The sequence below is a fragment of the Prosopis cineraria genome, unplaced genomic scaffold, assembly GCF_029017545.1.
Source record: "Prosopis cineraria cultivar Desert tree isolate PC_DT_omini unplaced genomic scaffold, ASM2901754v1 PC4, whole genome shotgun sequence".
NCBI lineage: Eukaryota > Viridiplantae > Streptophyta > Magnoliopsida > Fabales > Fabaceae > Prosopis > Prosopis cineraria.
The window spans coordinates 30114543-30136650 of NW_026555335.1; the positions used below are offsets into that span (position 1 = coordinate 30114543).

Below are 22108 nucleotides of genomic sequence, written 5' to 3' on the forward strand. Positions count from 1 at the left end.
AAAGACACATAAAAGAAAATAATAAAATAACAGTATCTCATCAGATAGGTGGTTATATATTAGTTAAATTGTTTGAAAGTCTCCTTATACCCTACTTTTGCAGCGACATTTGTGGGCTTACTTTTATCGGAGACTTAATTAAAATAAAATAAATTATAAAGACTTAATTTAAAATTAATGAAAGCTATAAAAACATGAAAATTAATTTTCTCAAAATTCTAATAATCACTCTAATGTAATTATTTTCAAATGTAAACCCTACATTTTTTCCTTTCTTGTGCAGACCAAAATGCCCTCCCTCAGTCCCTTTGGCCTTTTTCTCTCGGTCACATGAATGCTCAACTTGCTTAGCAATTTGCATTGTCGCCTATCATTTGAATTAAATGTGATATATATACATATGTTAGCATCTGAAACTTTTTTATACTTACAAATAATTTGAATACATATATTTTAAATGCAAGATTGCCATGAATTTTTAAATTTAACATACAAATTTATCTATCCAAACCAATAATTTAAAAACCAGATTAAACTGGATAGTTGAACCGTCAATTGGAGTCAATAACGGCTCGATTTAGACTAAAAAATTGTTTTTATGATTGAGTTAGATTGAAGCAGAGTTGAGCCGCTATTGAGTTAGAAATCAAATTTGAACCAAGAACTGGATGGTTTTAAACCTATAATATTAAAAAAAGTTTAAAAAATTAAAAAAATTCAAAAATTCAAAAATTATATCTTATTAAAAGCCAACTTTATTTTTGAAAAATTTACATGTCTAAAATATAATTTGAGACTTTTTTTTTATAAGGATGTTGACAATTATAGATGCAAATACAAATACTTTTAAGTCTATTCATATCTAATTTAACAAACATCTACCTATATTTGATAAGTTATAAAATTATAATTTATAATATTATTTATTTAAAGTCATGTTATGTCATTTTATTAACATATTATATATTTTTTCTTGTATTTATTTTATATATATGTTTAACATTATTTTTATTTAATTATTATATCACCGGTTCAACTATTAGTCCAACCCAGTTAGACCATATGAACTGTGAACTGCTGGCCTTTTTTGGTTAATATCTAGTCCGATTTTGAAATCATTAATCCAAACACATTCTATAATTCATTTTAAATTTCAAATTGAACATGAGCTTATAGTTTAGATAGAAGAAATAAAACAACTACATGATTAAGCTAGATGGAATCCACCTGATCCTAGATGGGCTTGATTGGACGTTGATGACTTGGTCAACCTTAATGATGTCGCTACTTGTGAAAGGCTTATCAAATATGATAAGAGTAAATAGATCAAGGACTTCTCCAAAAATCTTGGTTATCTTTTTTTTTTGGACAGAAAAATCATGGTTATCAACTAAGTACAACAGCGGAGCTCGTAGGAATATTAGAAGGACTTAACCTCTGTTGGAATATTAAGATTTCTAGAGTTAACGTTTACTCTAATTCTATAAAGGCTCTTTTCCTCATTAACAACAAGTTCTCCAATTGCCACCCTTTCTCTGCAATTATCAGGAACATCAAGGATCTCACCATAAGAGACTAAAAAATTACCTTGAATCATGTTTATAGAAAAGCCAATCGATACACTGATCTTTTGGCCCACAAAGATTCAAGTGAAAATTTCAATATCACCTTTTTTGGCAGTTCGCCAATAGATTGTAAAAGTTTTATGGCTTTAGATATGACCTGATCTTGATCTCTTTATACGTGACCTATAGTCCAAAAATAAAAAAATAGCCACATAATTCTTCCCCCTTGGTTCAAAAAAATGCTACAATGAATGATTGAGAAAGGAGAGCGAAGCTTCCAATTTTGTAGGATTGAACCCATGACCATTCTAATACTTGGGGATTTCTTTGCTACTAGGGCAAACAATATGCCAAGTACACACATTTATTTGCTTCTCAAACACGTAATTAATGAAAAACCTCCACATTTCACTGAAGATTCTCAATGGTTGGTTCAGTTATGTGTTAGGGTTTTGCCTGTCTCAAAACACTCTTGATATGGTTGAAAACTTTAACCCCTCAATAATTTTGAAATATTTATTGAATACAAAGATCTAATAAAAGGCCGTGGAAGATTATGAAACAAGTTCACTTCTTCATGACAAGCTTGGGAAATGGTAATTCCTCTTTTTCATGCTCCTTATGTTGTGACCTTGGTAACCAAAACCTAATCTTAAGTCCATGTTATGAAAGATTAAAACAATTGCTCTTATTTATTTGTTTTTTTAGTAACCATGGTAAAAAAAATAGTTAAACTTAATTTCAACATTTACCATGGTTATAAAAAATTTTGCCTCATAAATAATTACTTAAAAACTAACCTTGATAGGAAGGGATCAAGCTAGTTAAAATACTACCAAAATTATAAACATTTAACCTTACTATTTAATTAAAACTATAAACAACACCCTACCATGACAAAAAAAAATCTACCATGATATATAGAAAAGAACCAATAAATAAATATTTAATTTTACAAAGTCTAGTCTTACTAAAGACTAAATACACACGTGTCAAATCTCATCACAAAGACCCAAATTTTTATTTTAATAAAAGTCTCAACACTAAAGTTCTATAATAAAATATTTACTCTAAATAAATCAATTATGCAATTCTTACGGCCTCAAGCCTCAATTAACCACTCTTAGTAGTCATCAATAAATAATACACAATTTAACTAAACATAAATGAGAAATGAGCCCAAAACTTAAACCCCATATAGGAGAAAATTTAGAGAACGAGAGCTCCTAAACGATGTCGATTGGTTTTATGGATGACTTATAGAGGAAGTCTTCTCATAAACTATGTGAGGAAGAGGAAAGGTATAACCTCAGATGATTATTACCTATTGTGTTATAGAGTACACATGAGGAAATTTTGCATGTGCTCCTGGATTGTGAAGATACAAAACAAATGTCAAAAAAGCTAGTCCCACCTGCACTTTGGCATAGCTTTAATAACACAGATTTGCAAGATTGGTTATTGAAGAATTTGTCAAGGAAGGCAAGCAACTCTATGATTGATTAGGGAGAATTATTCATGACAATTCATTGGGGCTTATGGTAATGTCAAAATTCACATATATTTGAACAAAAGTTTATAAGACAAGAGGAGGTTACTTCTCAAGCAATTGTTATGGTTGATTCTTCTTATGAAACGTAAAAGAAGCTGAATAAACATAATAATGTTTTTGCTTGTCGTTAGGGAGAGCAGGAGGTCGGTGTAACATCCTAAGTTTTCAACTTGAAACTTTGGGTGTTTAAGAAGGGTAAATTAATCAAACTATGTGATTTATAAACCAATGGTATTTTTGGGACACTAAGAAAGTTATTTGACCTTTGAATAGCCTTGAAAATAAGCTAAGATAGTGTACAGGTTAACCAAGCTTGAGAGGTTGGCCAAAAAGCATGTGGCAATTTCTATGTCATGTGCCGTGGTGCACGCATAACGCACTATGGCACACAGCCAATTTCAAACATAAATTAGACGTGAAATGTGTCTGATTTAGAAGAGGCAAAGTGAGAAACAAGGAAGAAATGGAAGAAGTTGAACTTAGGGCAGCTAGAGAAAATCCCTAACGTGATTTTAGAAGTGTTTGGAGCTTGATACACATTAGGTAAGCTTCTTTCACATCTCCCTCTTCATATATATGCAAAATTTCTGAATTTTGAGCAAAATGTCATGGATTTTGTGTTCTCCTTAGGTTTAGACTAAACCCATTGCCTTTATTAAGGTCTTGGAGAGTTAAATCAAGTTTCTCAATCTAAGTTTATGAGTTTTGTATTGATTTGAAATTTTTGGTTAGGGTTTGAACAAGTCCTATGTGAAATTTAGAGTTTTGGGAAAATGTGAGTAAATGGTTGTTGATATTAGTGTGTTTGGATACTAAATAAGATTAACAGAATGTATTGAAATAGTTAAGGTTGATAAGTAAAATCTTTAGGTATAGTGGGTACCTGAAATTTAGTGATTTAGGGGTGTAATTAAAGTGACAATTGACAATTATCTCTTAACCATGTAGATTAAGCATTTCTCATGTAATGACCCTCAATTTTAAATTAAAAAATTTATATCCTATTTAAATTATTTTTATGGCAAATGAAAAGTAGTGACTTGATGAAATTGATGTTGATAGTTTGCCTGAAGGTCTAAGGTTTGAATTTTTTTTTTTAGCAATGGATTAATTTTAGTTAGTTTACAATTATGAGAAAATTACTAAAAGTGCTTGTGTCTTTTATGTCATTGGAGGAAAAATGTTGTGTCCTCTCTCTCTCTCGTAATCTTTGCATTTCTCTAATGTTCAGATTTTTATCCTCACTCTCGATCAGAAGCACGCACTAGAAGAAAATAATTCTGGACCCTTCAACCCAATTCGCATTGTCGTGGTTGTCTCCCTTCATTCCTCTTCAATTTTTCCAGTGGTCTCTCGTTGTTGTGCCTTCGGTCAAGTCTTTCCTTTCTCTCTTCCTCCTTCTATCAATGTTCTCCATCACTAGTTCGGTCTTCTCTTCTTACTCTGTAATTTCTGTTGCTGTAGAGAGTGTGGCTGTGCGTCATGAGGGTTCGAGCTCAGGTAGGCATTGTGAGAGGTAGAAGGTCAGTATATGTGTACAGTCTTCATCTTCTCTCCCTTATCAATTACTGAATTTTGTATATGTGCATATGATCTGTGAGGAGAGAGAAGATCTGATTCAGACATTTCTCCATCTTTCCTCTATGCTTCATCTCTTCCCTCCCATTTCTGGTGATCACCAACGGAAGTGGAACCTCGTTGCAGCTGTGCAAAGCTCAGGTTCTCCATCGTGTTTCCCATCCCTGTTTGCCTTCTTTAGTTGCTGTTCTGTTCTTAATGTTCGTGTTCATGTCGCTAATGGGTGTGAGAAACGAAATCGCAAGAGCTGGCGGTGCTGTCACAAACTTGGACGTGTGCTGCTAATTTGGTTTCTTTCCTTTCTTGTGAGCTGTGTTTAGTTTTCTATTTCCTCTGTTCAGCTGTCGAATTTATCTCTTCCTTCCTTGCTTTCGCCATGGAGATCTAAGTTATGGTTTCACTTCCTTCTCTACTCCTAACTGCAATGAATAGAGGTAAGGGATTCGGGTCCCTTCTTTTTGATTATTTCTGTCCTCATAAATATGGTATACTATTGCTGTGTGTGAGAGTGTGGTTTGCTCTGTGTGCATGAAATTACAGAATTTGTGTGTGTTTTGTGCTACCGTGCTACTATAGGGAAGAGACAATTGAAATACGGAGTTGGAAAGCTTGATAATTATATATATATATATATATATATATGGTTGAGTTAAATTAATTTGTTTGGAATGGCTGGTGTTAAAGTAATTGTTAGAATGAAAGTCAAAGAGAAGAGCTTAAATGGAATAATTGAAAATTAGTGCTTATGAGATATTTGTTAAAATGCTTGTTAAAAAAAGTGAACTTGATTTTTGAAATTTTATTGATTCTTGTGGAAAGTAGAGTTAGGTTAGATGATATTAATCTATAAATTTAACTTAAAAGTTGCAAGGGATATTTGACTATAAAATTAATAATATGTGATTATTGTATTGGAGATCGAGAGTTTGTTGAGAAAATATTTAAATACTAGAGTTGATATAAGAGGATTGGAAAGGTTTTGTATTTGGTGCCTTGACAAAATGCTAATGAGGAATACTTTTTCTTAGTATAAAGTTTTGGTTTTAAAATTTTAAATTTATTATAATTGATTATTAGTGAGAACGTTAAAAAGAAATTATTGTAATAGCTGAGAGTTGAATAAAATTTTAGTATGATTTATAGGGTGTTTGAAAGAAGAGAAGTTTGATTAAAGTTGAGAGGTGAAATTGGAACCCTGAAAATTTCACGTAAGTGGATAATGTCCTAATTAATATTTCAATAAAATTTCTTTATTAAAATATTATATTTTTATGCAAATTCTTTTTACAAGAACAATGTGATTATTATATATTTTGTTGATTAAATTAGTTTATTTCGTGGAATTATTTTATTAGATTTGATAATTTTAATTAATCAATAAATACAAGTTTGGATTCTAATTATGAGATTTTACACTAGAAATTATTGAATTGCTACGGAAAACAATTCATGTGAGTTTGACATTGAAAATGAAAATTTTATTCTAATGGTGAATATTTCCTCACATGTTTGAAATTGTGTTTAAAAAAGGAAACTTTATACAGAATACTGATTGTTAATCACAATTTTATTAGCCCTTAGCACTTTGGGTAATGACTAGTTAGTTTATTTTCATGAGCTTGTTCTCACATTTGTTATTCATAAGTCTCGTACCTGCATTTTATTTTCTTGGCTTCAAGCTGCATTTGATTAGTATTACCTTTATGGATTATGTGTCCACATTTATATTAGTGGCATAAGCCGCGTTTAGTTATTTATCCTCGTGAGTTGTGTGTCCACATTTGTTACTTGTTCTGATAAGTCCTTATAATTATGATTTTTAATTATTTGATAGATCTATTTTTCATTGATTTTAATTAGTGACATATTTACAATTATTTAATGCAGTTATTTATTTTATTGAAATTAAATGATAGTGACATTTGATACGATACTTTAATGAATTATAATTTTATTTAAAGTTACATAAAGTCCTTATATTTTGAATTTTATGAAATATTTGTTGCAAAAATTATCATCTCTAGCACGCATTACTATTTTAAATTTGTTTTTTATACATATTTAATTATTTATTATTGGAATACTATTCACTAAAAATTTATTTTGATCTTAGATTCATTAGCTAACACTGATCCTACTGCTGATCTCTGAAGGGCATATAACTGGTCTAGGTGGAATTTTTCCTAACGTTATTATTTATTTATGTAAATATTTGAATTCATATTTTATTTTAAAAGTAAAGTTAGGTGCTCCACGTAGCTTATAACTATATTTTCATTTTGATATATGTTGTCTGCTAGCTGGAAGAATCTGAGTTCCTGAATGATACCATATTTTTGTGTAAAATATTATGTTGTTGAATTTTTGAAAGATCCTATTTATTGGGGAGGTTCTGTCAAAATTTTTACAAAAATATTGAAACTTTTATTATAATGATTTTTTTTAAGTATGTTACAATTTTTAGTACAAATTCAACTATGTTTTAAAATGGAAAGATTTCTCAATCTAGGACTTGAAGGATATGTGATATGGTTCACATCCCATGTTGATCAACCTCTGATTTCAAGGTGTGACAACTCGAGTATTATCATGCATGTAAAACGTGTAGAGCAAACGTTAAACTACAGTAACCCTTTTTGTGACAAAAAGGTTGAGATAACGGAATAATTTACTCTATTTGATTAAGTGTTTAACTGTTTGTGAGTAGATAAGCAAATTGTCTACATGTATTTTGGAAGCATTGCATATTACAAAAGAAGGATTTTTGTTCATTTGAAATGATTTTAAAACAATAAAATTTGTGAAAATTTCTTATGAGTTTAATTGTAGTTTTGATGCAAGTATGTCATGTATATGAGAAGTATGAGCATGATCATGATAGAGAGTAGGAGTTCACCCGTAAAAAGAAGTAGTGAAAGTCCATATGGCATGTATTTCCTTAATGACTAGTAAGGTACAATGTTGGAGATTATCTCCTTAGTATCCATGTGGGATATGGTGTTAGAGATTAACACTCCTTAACATTAGTGTGATGTGGTGTTAAAGTAATGACATCCCGATTCATGTGTAATAGGGAGAAACCAAAATCCAAAAGTGGGATAGGACACTTTTGGCTGAGTGATCCATTGTGTATGTGCACCTAGTTCGATAAAGCCTTTAATTTCAATCGGGGTGATATGGAGGCTTGGATAGTAAGATGATTATACTAGAATGGAAATGATATGTTTGAATACACTAAACAAGTGTTTTATATATAAGAGTTTTACTTGCTTATAGTTGTACATGTTAATTGATAGTAGTGAATTATTCTGTTACTGAGATGTTTATCTCACCTTGTGGTTATATTTTATAAGTGAGGTCTCTAGTAGGAGAAAAGGGAAGGAAGGGACTAACGAGGAGTAAAGAGCTTCATTTGTGTAGCTCTTTCCTTTCATGTTTTGATTTTGTAATGAATATGTCGTAAACTTTATGCCAACTTAAGATCATTCATTGTTTTATATTCACTTACATGAGAATTATGGTGTATGGATGTGTATTTCAACTCAGAATGATATATCTATATTGAAACTGGTGTGAAAGGTCGAGATATAATGTAAGTGATATGTTTGTGTTGGTTATATGTTGGATTGATCAAAATGACAATTATGATAAAATATAGACACCTCCTTCCTAATGTTGTGAAATGGGGGTTTGTGGTCATTTTATGTATCAACTATTGTTATTATGATATGATTGGCCTATTAGGTTGTGTGTGGTTCATCTGAGTTGGTCCAAGTGGTTTCATGACTATTAGCATAAGAATGTGAGATATGAGTATGTTGTAGGTTGAAAACGAATAATTTTAAGTTTAGGTGTCTAACTTTTTAATGGTTGAATGCTTGGGTGTGAAACCAGTGCCAATAGTTAGAGGGCTTGAAGAGCTATGTGTGGACACTTGAATTATTCAAATCGAACATTTGATGGTGAGACGACATTCTCCGAAAGTTAGTTCAGAGTGCTGTCATAACAGCAAGCTCATGTCGCGGCCTATGACAGTGGAACCTTAATGCAATGCACGAAGAGGGATATAGTGTAACAGCCTTCACCCCACCCTCCCGGGGGTCTTTTGGATTGGGCCCACCCACATCACTGCAGTAGAGGCCGGCTTTCCCAAGTACCACCTTAGGGACCCACCCACATCACTGCAGCAGAGGCCGGCTTTCCCCAAGTACCACCTTAGGGACCCACCCACATCACTGCAGCAGAGGCCGGCTTTCCCCAAGTTGGTACTTGGGGAAAGCCGGCCTCTACTGCAGTGATGTGGGTGGGCCCAGTCTAAAAGACCTCCGGGATGGTGGGGTAAGGGCTGTTACATATAGTCCCTCTATGCCATCTGCCGTGATGGGTAAGGCTTGCGCCGCCACGGATGGTGCCAATTTTGAAATTTTTCAAATTGTTGCAATTGTGTTTTTAAGAGCTGTTTTTAGTTTTCATGCTTTCATTATCTTGTATAATTTGTTTTAAACTATAATTTGAGCTCAAATAACTTTTTAAAAGGATTTTCTTAGGATCCTAATATTTTAAACTATTTACTTTTAAACCCTTAGATTGTGATGACTTGTCTTAGAAATTTTAATTAATCTTGATTATTATAACAGTGTATTAAAGTGTTATCCTGATAATGGTAAGTTGGACATTCCAGTTGGAGGTAAAATTATATGTCGATAGTCCTTTTTCAATAATGACAAATGTATCATCTTGTGGGGGATTTCTTCACAATGCACAAGGCAAGTTCATGCAAGGCTTTACTATGCATCTAGAGAGTGTGGATTGTTTGACCTTTAAATTATGAGCTTGCTTGGTCGGTCTTAAAATGTTTTGGGATGCTGGTTTGAGGACCATTGTGCTCGACATGGACTCTATAGATGCCTTGGACCTTCCACACATATAAGTTGTCAAAGAGATCCATAGCCTTCTGGGAAGAGAATGGGAGGTTATGATGTAACATATAAGTTTGTGAGAATAACGTGGTAGCTGACTATCTAGCGAAGCAAGGACTTACCGCTATGCCTAAGATATATCTACTTGTCTATCTATCTAAGGAGCTAAATAAGATTATTGCTTTAGATTGGCCTAATAAGGCTTGTAATAGGATTCCATAAGTAGTTTTGCTACCCACCTTATTTATTAAAAAAAAAAGAAATGAGCCCTAAACTAATAAATAATTATTTTGCAAACTAGAATGAGTCTTAAGGCTTAATCAAACTAAGCCTCAAGTTTCTAAATGCTTTCTCTTTACTTCGTTAGGCTTACCTAAAATGTTAAAGAGATGGGTAAGCACTAATGCCATAATAACTCAAGATTTTACTATACATGTACAACTAACAACTACAAAAGATAACATATTATATGCATACATGCAATTCCATTATCGACAATTTGACCCACATGTTGGATTGATCAGAGCATCTTCGAAGTTCAAGATATACCTGGCTAAAGGTACAAAGCCTAATCTCCAGACTATGGCTCCCCTTCTTAAAAAAAACAAGAAAAAGTAGAAGAAGGTCTGACTATCCCACATTCCCCTTTTGTAAACCTATCCAAAGTAAAGTATTAAGGAATAGGACCCTGCATAAAGCCAATCATTGTGCGCAAAGTGAAGGCAAACTATATGATCATTGAATCATATATATCAATATCAATAGCATCATCTCCTCATCACCAATGCATATCATGCATATGCAATGAACACAGCTTATGTGCAGGCTTTAAAAGAAACATAGTACCTCATTGAATCTCGGCTATAAGTCACAATCACACTAGGCAGGATTAAAGTAATTCATTAAATTCAATAATCACATTCTTTATAATGTCTCAACAATTTATATATATGTATATATATATATATATCTCTCTCTCTCACGTGCGCGCGCCTATAGACTATATAAAGGTATCATACTCAATTAGATAAAATTATACATGAGTAAAACTTATATAGATCACCATACTAAATATAGTTTGCACACACATGGAAAAATTTTGAGTTACCCCTTCTCCTTGAACTAACAAGCAGCCACATAACAAATTCAATCAATAAAAGCTATCAGTAATAGACTATATAAATTATACATGCATGAAAATATTAATATATAATTTAAAATTGCTAAAAGGCCATCCTAAAGCTTCTGTACGGTTACTGTAACGTTATTTTAGGATTTAAAGTTATATTAGAGAACCCCAAAATTATCTTTTAAATCCATATCCATTTGTATAAACTAGTTTATCTATAATTATAATTTTAATAAACCTTTTTTCCTATAGCACAAAAGTATTAATTTAAAATCTCTACTAGTCTCAAATCTTTACTCGAAGGCTCAAATCTTACTCTAAGAGTCCTCAAATATCATAAGAAATTTATATATAGAGATTAAAGGATTGTTTGGCAGCCTATTTTAAAAAGAGTTTTCTATTCTTCAGAAAAAAAATTTAAAAAAAATCTATTTGGTAATTTGTTTTTAAAAAGTATTTTGAAAAAACAAAAAAAATTTAAATATTGTTCTAGAGAATTAAAAAACAAAAACATCTTTTAGATGTTCTGAAAAATAAAAAAATGCAAAAAAACATGTTTTTATTATTCTCACAATACATTCTACAAAACATCAATTCTCATAACAATAAATAAAAAAAATTTCAAGTAAGCCCTAAATCTTCTGAAAAATCCAAGATAGATCTACAAATATTTTAAAATAATTCTCTATTAGCAAAAAAATTCAAAAATTCCAAATATGTAAACTCTAAATTTTTCTACCATTAAGAATCTAAATATTAAGAGAATAAACAGGAAGAATAAAAGAATACTTGGGTGGTCTTAAAAGATCACAAATCACAGCTGAAACATCTGCTTATAGTACCTAAACTCTAGGATCACTCACCCTCGCTTGCGACGCTCGCTCCTGTCTCGCTCTAGTCTCTCGTGTTCACACATAGGGCCGCTAATAAGGAATTGTGCAATTGGTGCGTGCAGCGTATTAATGGGATGAGTCTGGGCCTTTTTCTTTATTATTATACAACTCATTCAATATTTAAAAAAAAATTCTTTTAAAACATACTCTTTTTATTTAAAAATATAAAATATTTTTAATTTTAAGATATAATTATTATTATTTTAAAAAATATCCTATTGAGTAAATTATTTTATATTTATTTTAGAATGAAATATTTTATTAAATACTAATAAATATAAAAAAATAAGGTTAATTTAAAAACAAATAATTATTTTATTGAGAGTAAATTTGATTAAAAATATCTTACATTTTTAAATAAAAAAATTAGTATTTTATTTAATACTCAATAATTTCTTATGCCTTAAAATTCCATTATGCCTCAATTTCATATTATTTTTATTTAAAGAATTTTTCTAATACTCAAAAATTTCTTATACCCCAAAATTCCCTTTCTATGTCTTGAAATTGCCTCAAACTAATTTATTACTTCATATTGAAATCTAGGATATTACATGCCTTCAAACTCAAAAATTACTTATAAAAATACTTGTAGATTATTCACCAATAAAATTCTCATGTCAACAATACAATTTAAACCCACAACCTTATAAATTATAAATTAAGTCCATACCATTTGTTGGTATATATTGAAAAATGTTGAACACATATTGTCACTGCTTCTTTTTAGACAACAATAGGAGTTTGATTTTAAATTGAATCAGCAAATTTAAGAAAATAGAGAGCAACAAACTTCGCTCTAATTATCCATAGATTGCGGGGGAAAAAAATTGTAAAGAGAAAAAAGCACTTATTTTCAATTAAACGAAGAGATGAATTCTTCATAAATTATTAATTTTATAACAAACTCATCATTAATTTTATTAACACATTGAAATTCATTTATTTTGATTTGATTGAATAAAAATACATTAAGTATATAAAACTAAATACTCAAATCTTATCCGAAAAGGGAAAATTCTTATATTTCAGGACTAAATTGAACGGAAATAACATTTTAATGACTGAATCAAAAATCACACATTTTTACTCAACTACATTTCATTCACCATTTCCAATGTTTCGGAAATGTGGCAAGTGAGCGCTTCTTCATTTCTTTTCTCGCGCAACTGGGTATAAAACCCACATCAAATGAAAAATGAAAATTCTCTAGTTCACCAACTGAACTACAATACAATAAACAAGTGACCGAGGTCAACAGGGCAGGAGATCTTCCCAGGAAGTGTGCCCCATGGAAAGAAAGAGAAGCTCCGGCATTCAAAAAGTTTGCTTCTAAATTATTGACAAGGACAAATCAGCAAAGCTACCCAAAAAAAAAAACTCTCCTTGTGTCAATGTGTCCAAGTTATTAACGTTCTCCTCTCAGATGAGGAGATGGCAAAACAGTGTGTACGTTGTAATTCCTGAAAATTTAGCAGTTTATGGATGCATCAGAATACTTTAAACTAAAGCCTGTGTATATTTGATAAGCAAAACCAGCATCCTCCACATCTTTCCTTTTTTGTCTTATTGTGAGAAAGGGGCATAAATTTTAGTAACATCCAAGGTGATCAGAGAACTAACCAGGATTTCAAGAATTTCAGAACTGGAACAATAAAATCAAGCAGTGGCAGCCATTGGCACAGATCTGTAGCAAACTCTCTTAGCCGCTCGAACAATATCCTCAACCTGTAAACCCATAACAGTAAGCACCAAAGACAAATCCACTACTGTCAATCAACACTTGCAACCAATCAACAATTTATATTTCTCATTAGATATCAGAGCTCATTCTCAGGGCTACTAAACTATTTCTTTTCCTTTATTTTTTTGTTTTTTGTTTTTTTTTAAATTACACAACAACTAACACTCACTCGCACCACTGCCAGCTACTAGACTTACTTCTAAAAGAAGCACTTTCTAGGATCAATTTGCTGGCAGAGAATATACATAAATAATCAGGTACGGCATTCCAACTTGAACGAAATATTTAAACAGCATTACCTGAGGGACAGCCATTCTCTCCAAATTGGCTGCGTAAGGCATGGGAACATCAGCCCCAGCAACTCTCTCAACTGGTGCATCAAGATAACCAAAGCTCTCCTCAATAACAGAGGTGCTGCAGAATAATAGGAAAAATACATGCATAAAATTACAAAATGAACATTTAATTAGCAATAACTAAAACTGTCAATGCAAAGGGGCAAACCAGATTTCAGCACCAACACCATGCTGAGGAAATCCTTCTTCAACTGTTACGAGCCTGTTGGTTTTCCTGACAGAAGCATTAATTGTGGATCTATCGAGAGGTCGGATTGAACGCAAATTTATGACCTATGTTGTTGATAAATCATAACGTTATCCAAAGAAAAGAAAAAGGAATTGAAAACCCAAATTTTCTCAGAATTATGGCAAGGTTTACCTCAGCACTGATCCCTTCGTTCAACAACATCTCAGCAGCCTAAACAGTAAAAGAATGGGTTTAGATGTCCCATTCTTTGGAATGGCAAGGTCCGATTTTTCTTTGATACGAAAACCATGTTATATGGACGCATAACATTTCCCCCCTCTATCATTCAGATGCAAAATAAATCTATATCGTATTTCCATAACTCTCATATATGAATACAAAACCATAGCAGACAATACATCAATTCAATACCTAAGGATCAAAGGTAAAAACCAACCTTGAGAGCATATCCAACCATTTTTGAAAAAGCTGTTATAGTCACATCTTTTCCTTCTCTCTCAATCTGTTAAGGGCAAAATGCAGTAAGCAAATGGGAAGCGCACAACAACACTGTTAAATAAAGGTGACCCCTACAAAGGCTTTCTAAGGCATGACTCGTGTATCAAGTTATAAATCATTTACCTTGGCTTTCCCAATGGGAAGACAAAAACTTGAATCGATAACTTCATCTGAAACAGGGAATGACTCACCATATCTACAGAATGAAACTCATGTCCAATTAAACATTTTTAAAACATGAAGCAATGCTAAAAATTTCAAGAATTCACATTCATGGGATCCATCCAAGCATTTGATAACTTACAACAACTCATTTTCAAGGAAGACAACAGGATCAGGATCCCTTATGGCAGCTTTCAGCAAACCACGAGCATCTTCAGATGAATATGGTGACAAGACCTTCAATCCAGGACACGAGGCATACCAAGCTGCATAGCACTGCACATAAAAAAAAAAAAAAGTAAAAGTTGAATGAGATAACAAAACACCATAACCCAAAGAATTTGCAATGAGATTGCAAGGGGGGAAGCCACTGGCTACTGAAGGCATTTATATAAAGAAAAAGCCCAAAGAACCATACTTGAGAGTGCTGGGCACCAACTCCTGCAGCAGCACCATTGGGTCCTCTAAAGACAATAGGTACAGATATTTGCCCAGCAGACATGTAATTTGATTTTGCAGCAGAATTGATGATGTGATCTATCGCCTGCAAAGAGCCCACACAACTTATTACACAAGGAAGTTGCATCTTGGCAATGTAGAAATAAACGAAATCTAGTTTCAAGGTTATTCATGTCCATAGTAAAAAACTCAAAAGAAAATGTTGGAACAGGTCCATGGACCCCCAATATCATCCACGTTATGTCCGTTGAGAACTAGTGTGCAGATAAGAGAATTGACTTTCAGAGGAGTTTTCAAAATCCAAATGGGCCTGTCAAGAAGGAAAACTTACTAGGTAGAAGATACAACAAGGAAATGAAAGTAGGACTCACAATACGCATGGAAAATCACAGTAGCGAACTTGCTTACCCTTAAAGAAATCAGTGTCACGAAGAGGCATGAATCTAATTCATTTACATTTCTATATGCAAGATCCCTTGAACTGGTAAGGGATCTTACCTCACAAAGAGGATTTTTCTTTTTCTTTTTTCACTTTGTTTTAATCACCAGACACATGGTTCACTGGCAAGGGGGTTATACTAGCTTTCCTAGAAGCCTCAAATTCAAGCTCTAAAAATACAACCATATTGGTGGTAGAGCTTCCGCTTGCAAGGGTTCTAGCTCGATTTGGATTAGTCTATGCCTGTTAAAAGTCCCTCAGCTTGACATGGGGAAGATCTAAAATACTAGGTACTCCATGCCAAAAAAAGAAAAGAAAAGAAAATTTGAAGACTACATAAGCCCCTTACAACAAGTCTTATCCTACTAAATGGGATTGGATATGAATTACACGATGCTATTATACTTTATCATCCACCAAGTTTTAAGGAATATTGTCCACTAAAAGGCTTTGTTCAACTCTCATAAGTGTTTTCTTTAGTCTTCCTCTACCTCTCTTTACAAGGTTCAAAATTATCCATTCCACTCTTCTCATCGGCACCTCCCGCAGTCCTCTCTGAACATGTTCAAATCATCTTAAATGATTTTCTATCATTTTTCCTCAATAGATGCCACACATACTTTTTCTCATATATGCTCATTTCGAGTTCCATCTTTTCATGCATACCCACACATCCATCTTAACATTCTCATATCTCCTATTCCATCTTACTCCTTCTTAAGCAAAAACTCTGACTCCAAGGTCTTCCTCCACAACTCCAGTTTGCACCTAATCCCTTCTCGTCTCCATAATAAAAACTATATCACCCGTAAAAATGCATGCATTTGAAAATTTCCTCTTGAACATGCTCAGTTAAAATATCTAAAACTAAGTCAAACAACTAAGGACTCTAAGATAATCCTTAATGTAATCCAATCCTTATAGGAAAGTCTTTTGTTTCACGCGTTCTAATACTAATTGTTGACCCCTTATACACATCGTGTATAGCTCTAATATGCCCGCAACCTAGACTCCTTCTTTTCTAAGGCTTTCCAAAGCACTTCTCTCGAAATACGATCATAAGTTTTTTCCAAATCAATGAAAATTATATGTAAATTTTTAAATTTTTTTTAATACTTTTCCATTAATTCCCTTAGTAGAGAAAACCCTTTTATAACCGCCTTACCCGGCATGAAGCCAAATTGATTCTTAGAAATACTAGTTTGCAATATCACTCTTTCTCACAATTTCATTGTACAATTAATAATTCTTAACCCTTTGTAGTTTCTACAATTTTGAATATCCCCTTTATTTTTGTAAATAAGAACCAAGATGCTTCTTCTCCATTCATCAAGCATTTTCTTAAACTTGACATCTCATTAAATACCTTAGTTAGCCACCACACCCTCCTTCATCTAAACATTTTACGCTTCAATAGGAATACAATCAGGTCCATTGACTTTATCATTTGTCATTTTTTTAAGAGCTTAATTTACCTCACTATTGCGTATTCTTTGACAGAATCACAAATTTTGTTATCTTTCACAAATTACTAAATTCTCCAAGTTACTAAAAGAGGCCCCTCTATCATTAAAAAGTTCATAAAAGTTGGTCTCTGATCTGTCTTTAATAACACCATTTGTAAGAAAAAAAAAATCTTCCTTCTTCTTCTTTTATGTACCTTAGCTATTCCAAATCTCTTGATTTTCTTTTTCTACTCTTAGCAATCTTACAAATTTTCCATTTTTCATCACTTGTCCTAAAACCCTTGTAAAACTTTTCAAATGCTTTAGAACAACTTCATTCACAGCTTTCTTAATCTCCTTCTTAGCCGTACGATACCTTTCTCAGTTTTCAGCATTATTGCATGGCTTTAAAACACTCCTTCTCATGTTTGACTTTTTCCTATATAGTCTCATTCCATTACCAAAACTCCTTATCTCTCAAACCAAAACTTTTTGATTTTCTCAAATCTTCTTCAGCAATCTTCTTTACCTTCTTAACTATATTATCCCACAAGATGCTGGCACTTCTTTGAGACTCCCAAATTCCTTCGGCCAAAAAGTTCTACTTGAAAATTTCCCGCTTCTCACCTTTTAACTACCACCATCTAGTCCTCGGGTTCACCACTTGTTGATGCTTTTAATTTTTACTCTTAATACACACATCAAGGACAAAGACCCTATGTTGTGTTGTTACACCATCCCTAGAAATCACCTTACAATTTTTATAAAGTCTTCTATCTGTGTTCCCAAAAAAAAAATCAATCTGTGACCTTAAGGCTCCACTAACTGCATAAACCCGCTGATTAAAGAAAAGTATTCAAAAGATGCATTATGCTGAAATAAAAGATTACAAGGATTTGCAAAACATTTCCTATTTTTGAATGCTAGCTTCTTGTCCCCCCAAAAAATCCAATGTGACAATCATCACTAACCCTTAAACAAACCACAGGCCTAAGAAATTAATTTCCAAGGGAAAACATAATTAGCAATAGCTTCTGGATTAACTTATGATTCACTCATGCAAATCATACTAGTTGCAAGAACCTGATGAAGTGATGGTATAAAAAAAATAGTTAGGGTTCAAGGGCCCATTTATCTCTCTTGAACCTGCATAGCACGCATATTTGAGCCAAAAACCTCACCAACTTATTTCTCAACTGTCCAGCAAAGTTTTACTTTTAGAATAAGCTCTTTGCTATCCTCGAACAGAATTGGGTGTTTCCTAGTATTTTGCATTAGTTTCTCCAAATTCAATTTAAGGGATTTGATAACAAGGAAACAAGAACATTGGATAGTGTACAGTTCATGAGACACAATGGTTAGTCTAGATGAAGAGAATGCTAATGCTAAGTTTAATATGATAATTGTCAATAATTAAGTAGTAAGTTTAGTTATAGCCACCTCATATCTATGAAAGGCATGTGAGGGTCCTTATGTATCAAGCTCTTTGGAATAATGAGAATTTGAGTTCTGTTTGGTTCTTCTCCACTCTTTCTCTCATCTCTCCCACATCTCTATCTGTCTATTCTTTCCTTCTCTTCTATCATTCTCTCTCTTCTATTTCTTCCATCTAACTTCTTTCACAACAGAATCTTCAAGGGCATTTATTTGCTTTTAACTATATTATGAGATTGCGGGATATAGTTGGGTATATGGCTTCTCTTTAGTGCCCAAGCCATGTTTTTCTTTTAAAGGATGTCATCAGCTTTTATATGCAAAGAGATCAAATAGCTCTTCTACACTAATAACCTTTCAAGAGCTTTTGTTACCTCTCCCCACCCCATCCTCTCACCCCTTGGTACTTTCTGGTTTGAGGATTTCTTACCATCAACATATTGCACTTTCTTCTTTTTCTAATCCAATATTTTCTTTGTAAAAAAAAAAAACTAACAACAAAATAACTCCCCAAGGCATGTAGCCTTATCTCTCCCTCTCTCCCAATTAAAATGAAAACAAAGCATAAATGTTTCAAACCCCCTTGGCAAACCCAATGGAATCAAGAGGAGAGAGAACAGAGTGCAATAGTAGAGAGTCAAGATTGAACTGAGGAAAGCATGTCCAACATTAAGTGGACACACTTGTTAGCAGGTAGCAACAAGAGATTATACAACCTTCAAAAATGATTTGATGTTAATTTCCCTAGGAGAACGCATAAGTAATAGGAACTAAGCAAATAAATTCCACCAAAATACTGCCAAACTTTGTAGGCATCTATTAACAACCAGCAACATGCCCAAAGAAAATGCATTTTGTTCATAGAGTCATTTGATTATCACCCAAGCAAGGTAAGGGACCCTCCAAATTTTGCTATTGATGTGAGAGAACCAACTCATATAGATATCTATTACTCAATGAGAACTGAGGCAACTCATGCTACATTGGTCACCATCATCAACAATGAAATGATTTGCGCTGGTAAAATTAAATAAACAATCTATCACTATTCTTTGACCAAAGTTTATGAAAGATGTCATGTTAAATGCTTAATAACAAAATCTGCATCTCTACATCTTTAAAGATAAAGGGGAAGTGCATTATTCGTCCCCACAGCATCAATCATAGCATTCTTTGGAACAGTAATGGTCTTACTTTGCAGAACTGGTAAGATTGAATATTCTATATTAGAAAAATTTTGACAAACTTTACAGTCAAAACTCAAGAGGTGATGTGACCAATCCAAGGACACACTTGATTTATTATGAAAACGATACAATCAAGCTAGAGAAACTCTAACCTGCATGGAGAAGTTAAATGTCATGAACTCCACAACAGGCCTTAGGCCATAGTAAGCAGCACCCACTCCAATCCCAGTAAACCCAGCCTGCATTTTATTGACAATTGACAAATAAAATGTAAAACAACAATTACTACCAGCCAAATAAAATTACATTCTTTCCCTAGAAACACTCTGTTTACTTTGGTTCTAGGGAATTTGCATTCTTGTAACTTTCAAGATGGGAAATTCATCACCATAATGAAATTATCCAGAAAGATGGGATCTTTAAGATTTAGATTTAGATTTAGAGCCATGAAAAGTCAATGTATTCAAAACAATTCATTAGGAAACTAAAACTAAAACCCTTACTATCTGAAAGACTAAAACTAAAGCATTTTGTTGGTACAAGTTTTTAACCAATATCAGAAAATTCAGGATTCTTGTTATCTGATAAATTAGATTATCTAAAAGTGGAGAAAGAACAGGACCATGAGCATTAAAGAATTTCTCTTAATTGCTGGGAGTTTGTGAGGATAAAACCCAATGCATTGAAACCATAAATTTTGAATGAATAAATGCGATGGGAGAGAATGTAATTAAGAACTCGCAATAGTGGCTGCAGAATAATAAATGAGGGAGGAACTAGCAAGAGCCAGTCGAGTAACAGAAAAAACCTCAGTAATTGGAGTATCAAGAACCCTCTCTGGACCATACTTCTCCAGAAGCCCCTTGGATATCTATAAAGGAAAAGTGGATAAATATGACTATGTATCAACTTGGTTCATAAATCAACAGGCTCCATAGGAATATCATCAAAAGCAGTAAGGCCATTTATAACCTTGTATGCACCCTGATATTCTCCAACCTGCACATGTATATCGAAAGTCAGCATATGAATGGGGTAAAGACAAACGGAGAAAATGAGTGGGTCACTTTCATTACCTCTTCACCCATCAAGAAGACTCGATGATCAGCTGACATTTCCTCATCAAGCGCCGAGTTCAGGGCCTCTCTGACCGTCATCTACATAATTAATCCCTTTAAAGCTTAACATGAGGTAGAAAAAAGATGGTATTCATCTCGCGATATATGTATCTAAAGAAAATTGCCCAGGAATAAGCACGCAAATAGAAGACAGTAGATCACAGGGCATTACCTGTTTAGCTGACGAAGAGTAATTCCTGAATGCGGCAACAGCAGGGCGAATACACTGCAGGATACTCCCAGTATTATAATTTCTTTTTAAAAAAGGAAGATTATGAATAACCAAAAGATGAATAGGGAATAGCGTTACCGTCCCAGGAAGCCCTCCAGCACTAACTTTCTGCCTAAGAACACCCCACATCCTATAGTTCTGTTCGGTTTAATCTTTCAATCCTAAAACGAAATATGGACAAGAGGATTAAAGGACAAGCATCAATGGACATGAAACTATAACGGATGACTAGATTCCAAAAGAAAAAAAAACAAGAAGAAGAAATCAATTCATCAATTCAGTGCACGAAGGGGAAAAGAGGAATTCAAAAGGCAAGGATAAAGGGAAAGCAAGATCTCGGACAAAAATTAACAGACCTCTATCGATACACGAGTGTCGGTTTACCGGCGGGATCCAGTCCGCGCTGATCAAACCAGAAGATGGGAAACCCTCAACTCAGTTGAGTCTGCTGCTCATTGTTTATTCTGGCTAAATAAATATTGTCATTTCAATCATCCTGTCTTCTAGCCTTGTTTTTTCATTTTTATTTTTATGTATTTTCGGCCTGACAATTGGAATGGAGGCTGCGTTTGGTGCGAAGAATTTTCAAAATCAGTAGTCGCAATAAAAATCAACGATACCAAAGAGGTAAAGATCCGTTGAGAAACCAAATCACAATTTTACTTATTTTATTTTTTTTATCTCATTCCTTGATTCAACAGTTCAAATGATTGTAAAGAAATTATTAAAATACGTACCTATATAATTGTCTTCTTAACACGTCAATGAAATCCCATAATTGCAACCTCACAAATAAGAGGATTTAGAATCATCACAGAATTCACCTTCGGCTTACAATCAAAACTCCCCTTTCTTTCAAATAAATTTGAGAAAATTAATCCTTTTAATTATTTAACTTTTAACTCATTTATAATTCAGTTACTTAATTATAACTTACTGTGACTTAATTTTTTAATTGTTAATTTATTTATAAATAAGTCCTTATTTTTTAATTTTTTTTTAAAATTATCATTATCAAATAAAAAATAAAAGAAATGCTCATATCATGCTCTAAATATTTTTCTCTTGCTTTTTAATATGGGATTTAAGCTAATGTGAAAAAAGATACTCCCTCCATTTCTATATATAAGAGAAAAAATTATATCACACAGTTTAAAAAAATTAGTTAACCATATTAATTATGTTTGAAAATAAAAAAATTAGATTAA

The 22108-nt window shown here is 32.9% G+C and overlaps 1 protein-coding gene across 1 annotated transcript; it reads right to left on the reverse strand.

The window, feature by feature from the left end:
• Positions 1 to 12701: 12701 nt before the first annotated feature.
• Positions 12702 to 21413, reverse strand: LOC129309276 (pyruvate dehydrogenase E1 component subunit beta-1, mitochondrial). The gene is made up of 16 exons (XM_054950780.1): positions 21257 to 21413; positions 20979 to 21061; positions 20841 to 20894; positions 20627 to 20707; positions 20523 to 20549; positions 20359 to 20421; positions 19703 to 19789; positions 15005 to 15130; positions 14729 to 14862; positions 14548 to 14620; positions 14363 to 14428; positions 14098 to 14136; positions 13885 to 14009; positions 13680 to 13794; positions 13260 to 13364; positions 12702 to 13099 (listed from the first exon to the last, which is right to left on the reverse strand). Exons 2-15 carry the CDS (start codon positions 21027 to 21029, stop codon positions 13296 to 13298), a joined length of 1110 nt encoding a protein of 369 aa, XP_054806755.1. The 5' UTR covers positions 21030 to 21061; positions 21257 to 21413; the 3' UTR covers positions 12702 to 13099; positions 13260 to 13295.
• Positions 21414 to 22108: the final 695 nt, after the last annotated feature.